This window comes from Echinops telfairi, unplaced genomic scaffold (assembly GCF_000313985.2).
Source record: "Echinops telfairi isolate 266 unplaced genomic scaffold, ASM31398v2 ScPeMD7_5592;HRSCAF=6446, whole genome shotgun sequence".
Lineage (NCBI taxonomy): Eukaryota > Metazoa > Chordata > Mammalia > Afrosoricida > Tenrecidae > Echinops > Echinops telfairi.
The window spans coordinates 19,956,055-19,968,833 of record NW_022109491.1 but is presented as its reverse complement, the minus strand read 5'-3'; the positions used below and the strand labels follow the sequence as shown (position 1 = coordinate 19,968,833).

The 12,779-nt window shown below is 55.0% G+C and overlaps 1 protein-coding gene across 1 annotated transcript; it reads right to left on the bottom strand.

Annotated features, from left to right (window-relative positions):
* Positions 1-646: 646 nt before the first annotated feature.
* GHRH (growth hormone releasing hormone) lies at positions 647-9,272 on the bottom strand. Its single transcript, XM_004698256.2, has 5 exons — positions 9,211-9,272; positions 4,925-5,023; positions 4,517-4,621; positions 3,162-3,281; positions 647-765 (listed from the first exon to the last, which is right to left on the bottom strand). Exons 2-5 carry the CDS (start codon positions 5,002-5,004, stop codon positions 750-752), a joined length of 321 nt encoding a protein of 106 aa, XP_004698313.1. The 5' UTR covers positions 5,005-5,023; positions 9,211-9,272; the 3' UTR covers positions 647-749.
* Positions 9,273-12,779: the final 3,507 nt, after the last annotated feature.

The window sequence follows — 12,779 nt, the reverse complement described above, 5'->3', positions numbered from 1 at the left end:
CCCCAACATTATGTGTAAGCTTGTCTGTTTGTCAGGGCCCTTGTCTGTCTGCTCACGGCTGCATCCCCCATGCTTAGAGCAGTGCCCCGAAGAGTAGGTGCCTCATAACTTGGCCGGATGAACCAATGGTGAGTGCCCCAAAGTCAGTGAGTGAGGTGAGGAGCCTGAGTCCAGGTTGGACTGAACTCAGACTTCAAACCAATTCATTTTGATTTGCTCTCCCGCTGAGAATTTGCCTTTCCACTCCAGATAGATTGAGCCCAAACCTACAGCCTAACAAGTCTCCCGGGTGCTTCTTAAGTAAGTGCACAGGGGTGCTTCGTAGCCTGTAGATTCCGATTCATTCTACCCGGGGTAGAAATGCCCACTTTGGGCTGTGGGTTGAATTAGCATGGACCGTCTGAAGTCCTGGTTGGAATCTCCACTCTCACTGGCTGGTATGTGACCATGGGCAATTCCCTTAACCTTTCCTTTGCCTGGGAAAGGGAACGTGGGAGAAGATGCGCGAGGTGCAGCCGCGTGGGAGACGCTGAGTGTTTTGTGAGTGCCGGCCGCTCTTTAAGATACCTTTACCACTACCTGGTGGTAAAATACATATTTAAAAAATTAGGCTGAAGATAAGAGAAAATTGACATGCAGACCCATATGCGGGGAATTTTATTGTAGTTACAGAGGGAAAAATAGGATTTACTGGCTTCCTTTATATTTGAGCCACAGGTAGCATCAAGCACAGGCAAGGGTCTTCATCCTCAGGGATCCCGGCGGCTGCAGACAGAAAGAGAGAAGTTCATTCTGGAGGAGTTGGATGGGGAGGGGGCGTGGAGTAAGACAGGAGCAGGGGCACGAGGAACCAAGCTGGCAGTGTGACCCCAGTGTCACCAGCAGCCTGCCTAGGCTGCAGGGTAGGATACGCAGGCATGGCAGCAAAGCTGACTTCAGGCTCAGGCCCAGCTCTGCCACCTCGCTCCCATCATGAACCCAGGCTGGACACTTCCCTTGGAAGAAGCCGTCTCTAGTGTCCAGACAGGATCCGCTTCCTCCTGGCACACAAGCCCACCAGACTCGGCATCTTTCACCGTTCATCACAACATCATGGAGTAATCTCTTCCACTGGTACCCAGGAGAGCAGGGACCCCTGCTGGAACCCCAGTACAGAGCCTGGCACCGAGTGGTCCCCAAAAGGCTAAAACAAAACTCACTGCCATCAAGTGGATGCCGACTCCTAGCGACCCCATAGGACGGGGGAGAGCTGCCCCTGTGGGGTCACGAGACCCTAACACTTCATGAGAGCAGAAAGCCTTGTCTTTCTCAGAGCAGCTGGTGGTTTCGAACTGCTGACCTGTCGGTTAGCAGCCCAGTGCATAACCACGATGGCCCCAGAGTTCCCTGCTGAAGGGCTGAGGGCAGATAAAGCCAAGCCTTGGTTTCTTGACAAGGCTCTTTAGGACGCAAAATGATACCATCAAACAAACAAACAAACAAAAACACCACTCGCTCATCCCTCAGGGGTGCAAATGGTTAACACACTCAGCTGCCACTGACAAGCTGAAGGCTGGAGTTCCCCCGGAAGAAAGGCCTGGCGTTCTACCTCTGAAACTCCAGCCATTGAAAACCTTATGGAGCGTGACTGCACGCACACAGGATCAGAGGCCAGCTGGTTTCTGCCCACAAAGATGTCAGGACCCTGCAGCTCCCTCCTTCCCTCCCTCCCTCCCTCCCTGTGTGAGCCCTCTGCTCTCCGGGGAGCCTGTGACAATGCAGGAACAAAACCTGCATTTGCAGGGCTGTCCCCTCCTGCCACTTCAGCCTACTGGCACCTGGTGGGGCGGCACAGCAGGTGAATGGCTAGCTAAGGATGGCTGTGGGCCACAGAGGTGGCACTGTTCTTAGTGTTCTAGCCCGAGGGACCTGCAAGGCCCTGAAGCGAACCCCCTCTGTTCACTGAGGGAAGGGGAAACTCGGAGCCTGATGGTGCACGGTGCAGCACATTGGTTACAGAACCTGGCTGGGGCCCCAAGTGTCCAGTTTCCAACCCCCACCCTTCCCGTAGTCCTCCCGTTGTCGCCCGGCTGTCACTGGAATCTCTACAGGAGATTGCTGGGCTCCTGGCATCCAGTTAGGTTGGGAGGAAGGCACGGGAACAGGCAGACAGCTCTGAGTGGGGAGTATGTGTTCAAATCCATTTCTAAAAGACAGTGGCTTCTCCAAACACGTCCGTATTTCTTAGGACGCCGTTTGCCATGCTGGGAGCCCATGGACAGAGGCCCCAGGGAGGAAACACAGGCCTTGGTCCTGCCTGCCTGACTTTAAACCAGCCGCTGCCCACTCTTTGCCTGTTTTCCTCTTCTGTAAACAGGGCAGGCTCACTCCTGGTCTCCCCTGATGCCCTTGGGCATGTGAGGGTCAGTGTGATGGGCATGATAGCATGGCCACCTTCCCCTCTGCCAGGCACCACAGGCAGGCCCTGATCCTCCTGGACTTGATCCAGTGGTGAACCTGGCCAGACATCCAGGGCGAACTTCTCTGATCAGCTGCCTCAGAAGCTTTCCCACCCCTCCTCTGGGACACCTGTTCAAGTGTAGGGTCCTGGGCCTTCTCCCAGAACTGTTGATGCAGTAAAGCAGCGGCTCTCAACCTGTAGGTCGCCCGATTCGTGACGGTAGCAAAATGACAGTGATGAAGTAGCAACGAAAATAATGTTAAGGTTGGGGGGGTCCCCACCACATGAGGAACTACGAAAGGGTCTCGGCATGAGGAAGGTTGGGAACCACTGAAGTAAAGCCTTTCTGACGCAGGTTCAGACTGACCACTTGCTGCTCACTGGGGACACGCAGTGGGGACGGTGTCATCTCCAGGACTCATTCCCCCTCCCTTTCCTTTCCTGCCTTTAGGATGGTGGTAACTCTGGGTGACACCCCGTCGACTAGGTCAACATTGCACAGTCCAAAGGGACCCTTGGCAGTCATTGTGCCGTACTGCCACTAAATGCCCCTCCTCTGGTTCTGGGTGTACGTCAGACGGGACCCACTGGCCAGTTGGCCTGGTAGAACCCCACATCTTTTGAAGGCAGGGATTCGTTCCTTCCCCTGGCAGACCACGTGGAAGGAGGCCTTTGAGGTTCCAGACACACAGACCAGGGCGCGTGCACGCACGGCCCCCACCTGTGCTTCTGCAGCAGGGCCAGCAGGATGCTCTCCGGTGTCATCTGCTTCTGGTCTGCCCACGTGCCCTCCGCCCGACGGCTCAGCCGCACCTTCGCTCCGGGTTCCAGGCTTTTCTCTCTGCGTGGTTAGAGGAAGGGACAGCTGAGGGTGCAGTGTGGGAGAATTGCGGCGAGACCAGGGAAAAGTGAGATCTCTTCAAACAGACACAAACTGAGGAGCTATGCGCCTCAGCGTCGTATGGACTCTTCCTCCCAAGTGGATTCGGTTCAGCAACAAAGGCAGCACACACACAGGCCTGGAGGAGACAGGCCGAGAGACGTACAGTTGCTAAATGCCTCTCCATAGACTCCCCAACCAGACTCACTGCCACCGAGTTGACCCCTCTGGACCCTACAGGACAGGGTGGGACTGCCCCGTGGGTTTCCGAGACTGTCCCTCTTGATGGGAGCAGGAAGCCTCATCTTTCTCCCAAGGAGCAGCTCGTGGGTTCGAACTGTTGATCTTGGGGTTGGCAGCCCAAGTTGTAATCTGCTGTGCCACGAGGGCCCCTCGGTTATAGGTCGAGTAAGAAAAGACGGTCAAGTATTAGGGATTTGTGAAGAACCACTGCTTGGAAGTTCTTGCTAAACTAGTGTGGCACCTTTTCTCTAAGTTTGACTCCTCCCCCGACAAATGAAAACCTAAAAACCTGCCTGGGTTGTGGAATTAGACTGTTGGGGCCCCTAGCCCTGCCTCTCTTGGATGGGGTGGCCTCTTGGGGGAGCAGAGCTAACAGCACCTGCTTTGTTGGTGGTGACAAAGAGCGAAAAGAATTGAAGAAGGATGGCAGACACTTCTCAAGGGCTCACTGGGTGACAAGTGGCCGTACTTTTTCCCATGTAGAGCCTGTGTTTATGACGGGGACTTGTGACCGAATGGCACCTACCACCCCCATTGTGAGTGCTGGGGCCTAGCCTGGGGAGAAGCACACCTAAGTATTCAGCGAGCACTGGGTTAAAGGGAAGCTGGGGTCCCACCTGGGGGCCCTTTGGCTGTGGAAAGGCCAGACAAGGAAGAAAGGCATCCTGGAGGGACGGTGCTTGTGTGCTCAGCTGCTGACTGCAAGGTTCAAACTGGACCTGCTCCCGGCAGTTCAAATCCACCAGCCGCTCCACCGGAGGAAGCTGTGAGGTCTGCTTCAATAACCCTTGGCGCCCCTTCTGGGGCAGCTGTCTGTCCTACAGGGTCTCCCTGTGTGTCGAGACTGACTTGGTGCAATGAGTTTGGTTTTGTACAAGGCAAGGGACCAAACCTGGTCCCTGGTCTCCCGGACACACAGCGGCATGGAAGAAGTCACTGGAATGCCTTCTCACCTGTGCTGCCTGCTCATGATGTCCTGGAGTAGCTTTCGGGCAGACAGCTGGCCCAGCACCCTCCGGTAGCTGTTGGTGAAGAGGGCGTCTGCGTACCGCGGCATCCTGGAAAGAGCCAGAGGTCAGAGGAGCCAGGGGAGGGACCGTGGGAGCTGTGCTCACCGCGTCTCAGCAAGGCCCTCTCCTCCCCTGTGTCCTGTTCACCCCGGAAAGCCTCAGTCCTTGGTGGTCCCCCTGGCCTTCCGCATCTGCCCCCCTCCCAGATGTGGACAGTGGGTGCTGCCCAGGGAGAGGATGGCTTGGTTCTGCATCCCTAACCCCTGTGGCAGGGTTGGCGGGGGGTGGGGTGGGGTAGGAGGGTGGGGAGGGGCACCAGGAACCGGTTGTCCCATCAACACAGCTGCTTACCTGAGGGGCAGGGAGGGTGTTGAGCCATGCGAGCCGCTGCTGAGGGTGAGCAGCAGCAGGAAGAACACCCAGAGCTGCATCCTTTCCCCTGGGTGGCACCTGGGGAATGACAGGAAAGGAGGGTCAGGCAGAGCCACAGGCACAGGGAGGTTGGTGGACCGGGCCCAGCCCTGCGACAAGCCTTGGTCCTTGTGCTTGGGAAGCTGGGAGTTCAGATATAAACAAACCATCCCAGACTCTGAAAAACCCCAAAGACCGGGATCCAAGTTCTGGCCCTGCCAGTCACAAACCCTGACTTCATTTTTTTTTTTCCATCTGCAAAATGGGCAGCCACCCTGTTCACCTCATAGGGTCATGAAGGGTCATGGCTAAACGGCCTCATGCTGCAAGGCTGAGGCAGGGACAGGCAGGCGCAGGCACCCCCTTTCAGTGCCTGGAAGTGCCCCCACCCAGGTGACACCGATTGTTGGGAGCTGTGAGTCAGACAACACTGATCACAAATCTAGGCTCTACTATCACTGGCTCTGTCCCAGGACAATCAGCTTCTCTTTGCTGGGCCTCCATTTGCCCATCTTTCAGTGGCAATAGGCCCTCGCCCTCCTGCATGAGGCCCTTGTGAGGGTCAGAGGGGATGAGGCAGCTACAGGGCCTGATGGGAGAGAAGCGTCAACAGGCCTTGGCTGAGTGTGCAATTTCAGACCCCCTCTCCGGGCTGGGCTGGCCTGCCTTCCTCTGGGGAGAGCTGTAGGAAAGGGAAGTCGATCTTAGATCTCGCTGCAGATGTCTAACTTCCTCAGAGCCTGGGGAGCCGGGATGGCAGAATAATCTCACAGGTCTCCTAATTACCCTTAATTGGGGTCTGTTGACAGAGCTGCTCTGCCTTTAGGGGAGGCATTCAGCAGGGAAAGGGCCCGCCCTAGCTGTCTAGGGAGGTCATTGCTGCCCACTTGAACCTGCCCCTGTAGGGGAAAGGCTGGAACCGGGTCTCCCTCAAACCCCACCCCACCCCCTGACTCTCAGCAGGGGAGGAGGGAATGCAGATCCATCTAGAAGCTCTGAGAGGGACAAGACCCTCTTCCCCTCTGTACCTTTCCCATCCAGGCCTGCTGAGGAGAGAGCTCCGGCCAACCAGCCTACACAGGCAGGACCACCTTCCTTTTCTGAGCCCACCTTGCTCTCAGACATCACCCACCTCTCCCGGGCACTGGGGGCACCCATCAGGAGCTGCTGGGTGAAGTCTGGCCAGTGCCCTTCCAGAGCTGGAGAGTGTGGCCGGCCGGGCCTCCAGTTCTCAGCCCCTCCCCACCACACACACACAGGCAGTCCTCCAGTTCCCACTGGACACTTGCTGCCCGTGAGTGACGGGGAACTCACTACCCCCAAGCCAGCCTGTCTTCTTCCCAGGCAGCTCTTACTGTTAGGAATGCTTTCTCACCTGGTGACCAGCCCAAATCCTCTCAGCCCACAGAGGTGAAGGGGCTTCAAATGGTCATGGGAAAATGCCACTCTCTTTTAGTTCCATTTCTCCATGAACTTTTCAAGCACCCCCACCCCATCCCCGCCCCGGCCTTTGCGATTGTTGTGTGCCCTGGGGTCGATTCCAAGTCATCGAGGCCCCCACGGGACCCAGTTAGACTGCTCCCAGAGGACTTCCTGGCCTGTGGGCCTCGTGGACGCAGGCGGCTGGGGCTTTTCACCCACTGACAGGCTGACGTGGCTGACTGACCTTTTTGTTAGCAGATGAGCGGTTATTCCTGTCTCCCAGGGCTCAGTCTCTACTGTTCCACCTAGCAACTAGAGCTAGAGAAAAGCCTAGACCATGGTCTCTGTCCCCAAGGGCTCCCCTTTTAGTGTCTATCTTCACACACACACACACACACACACACACACACACACACACACAATACCTACTGCCTTTGAAGGCCCTTCTGATTCAGGGCAACACTCTGAGACCAGTGGTTCTCAACCTTCCTAATGCCGCGACCCTTTCATACAGATCCTCATGTGGTGGTGACCCCCAACCATAACATTATTTTCGTTGCTACTTCATCATTGTCATTTTGCTACTGTTATGAATCGGGCGACCCCTGTGAAAGGGTCGTTCAACCTCCAAAGAGGTCACGACTCACAGGTTGAGAAGCGCAGCTCTAGGGCAGAGTAGAACAGCTTCCTAGCGTCGTGAGCCCTCCCACCCCCACCCCAGCTTCCTCCCACCAGAGCAAAGCCCGAGCTTCCCCTCTGAGTCTAAATCCCCCAGCCCCCGCTCCTCACTCCTGCTCTCGGGAGCAGGGCCCCTGACACCCACTTTACAGCCAAGGAGCGGAGTCCAGAGAGGGGAAGGCCTCCTCCCCATCAAATTCATTTCGGAGGACGCACATCAGAATGGGTACCCCAGTTCCCTGGCTCCCCGACACGACGCTCTGTTCCCAGCGCTCCCTATTCAGGAGGCACGGGGACACCGCTCCCAGGACACAGAAAGCTTTCCCTCTGTCACAGGAGCACCTGCACTCCGGGGGTCGGGGGTTGAAAGCCACCTAGTAAGAAGGCTGAAGTCAGTACTGAGACACCTGCTCACCCAAGACAAGGCCGATCACACAGTCATCACAGGTGGCTCAGAAGCATAAAAGGCTGTCACACACCACGGGACAAGGGGACCTAATGCACGGGTCACAAGATTCCACAGACAGTCATGGGAAACAGCCGGCTTTCCCCAGGGGCTGGCTGGCGGTCAGAGATGGGTTGGGTCTGGACAAGCAAGGCTACAGTAGCTGTTGTCAGACATGGTCCACGGGGCTGTTCTCAGTACCCGGAATCCATGGGCTGAAATGTAGCACATTGACTCCAAAGGCACTTTTAGAGCTTATTATCTTCCCGTTATGAATACCAGCTTGCTCTACGCACTGCTTCCCAGCCAGTTCTGTAATGAGATATGTCTGAGGTCGTGAATGGCAATTTCTCAATGGCCGTTGGCACCTTTTGCCAGCCTTCCTGCCAAGAAAGCTTGGAGAATCCTGCTGATGTCGACCTTCCACCACAGACAGAGAGCAGACCTCCATTGCCCAAATCAGCAAGGCCACTTTTGAACACCTGGGTGTGTGTATGGGGGGTCAGGGCGAGGAAAATCTTCAACCTTTCCCAAATGCTCTACTTTTCCATTTGAGAATCCTAAAGCAACGCCACGCAGGGACCCACAGGCGGTGTAGTGGTTAGGCACTGGGCTGTGATCTGCAAGGTTGGCAGGTCAAACCCCCAGCCGCTCTGCAGGAGAAAGACGAGGCTTTCTACTCCCATAAACAGTTAACAGTCTTGGAAACTCACAGGGGCAGTTCTGCCCTGTTCTATAGGGTCACTCTGAGTCCACAGGGACTCGGTGGCAATGAGTAAGTATTACCATGAGATGCCCCGGTGGCTAGAAAGCAGGGACAAGGATTAAGGAGTCACACAACCAATAAGCTCTTGGTTCCTAACAGAAAGCTTGCTGGCTCAAACCCCCCTAGTGGCTCCACAGAGCAGTAAGATCTGACCCGAGGGCAGACTAGAGACCCCTGTGCGGACGTTCTACAGTGGCTACGAGTCAAAATCCACTGGGCAATCCTTCACAGCAGCAAGGAAAAGCCTGCCTGGGCCAGTTCTCGGACTGTTTCAGCAAGCGGTCTCAGTGGAAGGAAGTGTCAGAGTGCCAAGTGAGGAAGCACCGTGACTCTCATCCCAGCGTGGCGCCCTCCTCCGTCTAGAGCGGGTGTGAGGCTGCTCACGGTGGAGGCGGACAGAGCTAGGAGTGGAGCCGCCAGCATGGACAGCTGGGTCTAATACCGAGACGACGGGGTGTGGCTGCCATTGAGCAAGAAAGCAAAATGCTGTTTCCAGCCAATTAATGCTGAAAACTGGTTCTGAGCGATCAACAAGCGGTATTGATTTGCACAACCACTTGGCTCCTCTGTATCCCTGACAGTCCCTGTCATCGACAGGACAAGTAGCCCCGGAGCCTGCCTGCACACCCTTGAAGGTGCATCGACACCTCCCTCCCTCTCCTCTAATGGATGCATGGAACACGTCCACCTGCCAGGCCCCCAAGAGGCTAAGGTGCTTCGGCAGCTGGGACTCCCACAGTATGGCGCCAACCATCGGCAGCAGGTGCCAGAGCCCCTGATGGGCTATTCTGTACAGAGAGAGCCCCCCAACCCCCGTGTGCTCAGCGGTCCACAGGCAAAGAGGGTGGAGCCGGGCCCCTTTGACTCGGTGCCTCTTGCCCCCATCCAGCCCCATCCCTGGGGTCACCCCCTCACCTCAAAGGAGGCTTGTCTCTCTCGGCTTGGAGGCACGCCTCTAGTTCCTGGGCTCCAGCTCCGAGCTTGCTCGGTGGCAGCATGACTCTCCTGTCATTTATACCTTTTGTCCTAAGCGTTTGTCAGCGTCAGAGGATCAATTACCTACAAGTCAACCCAAGGGCCAATTTTAGCACCACGCTGATAAAGCCTCCACCCCCACACCCCCATACTCTCTCTCTCCTGGACAAGGGTGAGCAGGAGAAGAAGTTGTGCTCTTATTCCTGGGACGCCGATAGGCTGTCACGCTGCAGCTCTCATCACTGGAGGACGCGGGACAGCCAAACACCACGGACCTGTCTAATCGCCGAGATAAACACAGCTTCGACAAATGTCACATAATGTTGTGTTGTCTGGGTGGAACTTTCCTTCACGTTAGGGAAGGAACGATTACAAATAAGTGTTGTTTGTCTCTGTCGCGAGGAATGTTGTTAGCTGTCTCTCTTGACCAATTATCAAACTTTCCCTGCGTTTGATTTGGTACCTCCTGTGGTCCCAGACTGGTGTAGGCAGCTGGCCTGGGGAGCATCCACGGTGACCAGCCCTGGCCTCAGAGACGCCCGCAGTGAAAGGAAATGGGTGGGAAGCCTGGGAGTGGTTGTGGCTCCAGCTACCTCTCGCCTGTAGCTAAGGAATCTTCCAGAATGGCATCACAGGGTGGCAAGGCTGACACCAGAGACAGTTGTTACGGAGGTGTGGACAGAGCCTGGCTCTTCCCAGGGCCTGACAATCATGACTTCTGGGACTCTCAGCAAGCAATTGCCCCCTCCAGGCCTCCGTTTCTTTACCTGGGAATTCAGGAATTGGCACAGAACAGCAGCTCGCAAACTTTTAAAGAAGTAGCAGGACCATTTCTTCAGAAATCTTCTGAGAAAGGGCAACAGATAAGACCGAGCAAAATGGGGCCATGCTGGTTGAGGGGGGAGTACAGATGTCCAAGACACGGAAACTGCTGAAGCTTCCAGAAGTTTCTAAAGGTCTTTCTAACCAAGATATTTCGTGATGCTGCTGCTGAGCCTGGACAGAGCGATGCTCTTGACAGAGAGAAAACCTGGGAAGCTCTTCAGAGAAGCCGGGGCTGAGCAGCTTGTCACCCTGTTGGCCTGGACACGGCAGGCCAGAGCTCCAGGGACACAGCAGCAGGTGCAGAGGGGGCCGTGGGCCACCCCTACGGTCACAGGTCTTGCACAGTCAAGGAGGGTGTGACTTTATCCCATTGAGGACACTCTGGGAACACGTAGAGCTGGACCCTGAGCTCAAGGGCAGGTGTCAAACACATGATGCTGGCCAGAGAAGCATGGGGCTCAGAAGTCAACCCCCGTGGGTGCACTGTGTCAGGCATCATTGAACCCCTGACCTCAGTTCCTTCAGCTGTGAAGTGGGAGGGATGGGGAGGGCTCGTGCCACGAGGCGGTTGGGTCAGTGCATGGGGCGCAGGCTTAGCATAGGCCAGGGTTCACACACGAGTTATCATCACTGCTATGATTGTTACAATTGGGGAAGCAGAGTCACGGAGCGGTTGACTGCTCAGCCACACCTGCAGGGCGGGCCAACCGGAGAGCCAGGAATCGAAAGGAGGTTTTCTGACTTCCCGGTTCAGTGCCCTGTACCAAGCTAACATTACCCTGAGAACCCTCCTTGGTCCGCCCGCCCCGGCTCCAGTTCTTTTTTATTTTTAAATATTATCTTTTTGGGGGGGGCAGGATAATTCACATAGCAGAAAGTTTGTGTGCTTTCAGCCTGCCACAGGGTGGGCTCGCATGCATTAATACAGCTTTGCAGTGTCACCGCCGGTTTTAGAATACGTCCGACCCCCACCCCCCTAAATATTTGCTTGAGCTCATTTGTGGTCAAGTTCTAGTCCTACCTCTAACCCTAGGCAGCCCTGAATCTGTTTGCTGCCTCTGTGGTTTTCCTCACGTGGACTAGAGTGCTCATGTAAATGCAAGCATATATGTAGCACGGCTCTTCGATGTCAGCCTCTCTCTCTCAGCACAATGCTTTGAAGATACATCTATGTTATTCCCATGCTTTCATAGGTTGCCCCTTTTAATTGCCGGGGCCGGCTCCTCTGCTCCGACTCATACTGACCCTATGGGACAGAGTAGAACTGCGCCTGTGGGTTTCTGAGATTGTAAATCTTTATAGGAATAGAAAGCTTTCTCTTTCTCCCAAGGAATGACTGGTGGTTTTGAACTGCTGACCTTGCATTTAGCAGGCACTCTGCCACCAGGCAGGGCTCACTTGAGACTTTCAATTCCCATATTTCTGAGACTTCCAGTCCCAGAGACTGAGTTAGTTAATTTATTGTGCCAACCTGGCCGATAAACACATGTGGGATTAATTGAAAGGCGGAGGGATAAATGGGTGGGTGAGCCTCGCCTTTTGAGTTCTCTGGTCTCTTGCTTTCTGGTGGTTGGACGAGGGTGCAGCTGCCTTAGCAGTTCCCTGCTTCAGCCGGCAAGGCTGACTTCCTGCAAGACATCCCCGAAGAGAAGCCACATGGACCTACCCCGATGCAGCCCTGGGTGCTGGAGCAGCCGTGTGGAGACCCCTGCCAGTGCTGACATGCTTACACATCCACTGACTCACTTTCCTCCTGCAGTCGGCATCATGCCTCTGTTTTGTGAGATGGAGGGGGACTTTGTGGGTTGGTGTTGGACATATGGGTTAATGGGTTAATGTTGGACTTGTAGGCTTGGGCAGCATTGGGTTGGGATATTTTCTTAATGCACACTTAATCTTTACATAAAACTCTCTCTTTTACATGAGTTGTTGTGGATCTGTTTCTCTAAAGTACCCAGACTAACACAGAGATGGAGTTGCTATGAGTCAGAATCGACTCGATAACAGTGAGTTTGTTTTTTATTTTTAATGGTCTGTTATTGTTTCCAGGTTTGAACATTTGTGTACAAGACTTGGTGTGAACATATGCGTGCAGTGCTTGTGGGTGGGTTCCTAGGGGTGAGTGGAATTTGCTGTCTCAGACAAAAGTCCTGGATAATATAAAGGGCTAACACATCTGGCCACTAACTGAAAGTTTGGCAGATCTGGTCTACCCAGAGGTCCTTCCAAAGCGCTGCCTCCCCAAACCGGAGCCACTGAAAGCCTTATGGGCCACAGTTCTACTCTGACACACAAGGAGGAGGTCACCATGGGTTGGAATCTACCCAGTGGCCACTGGTGTTTCAGCTTTATGTACATTTAACTCTTTAAGCAGCTGCCACACTAGTCCCTGTCTCCCACCGCTGTCGCCTGGGCATTCCCACCAGCAGCGTTGGGACACTGTGCCAGCTTTGAAGGAGCTATACGTCCTGGTGCCGCGAACACCTAGTAAGCACCCAACCCAAACCAAGCGTTTGGTTAGCAGTGGAGTGTGTTCAGTACCAGGCCCCCAGGGCTAATCCAAGCACAAAGAAGTGAGACGTTGGGGCTCATTTGGCCAGGTCATTTGTGTGCGTACAGGGAAAACCTGATCAGAGAACGAAGCTTTCATCTGCGGCTGGTTACGAGGAGAGTTTTAGAGAAAG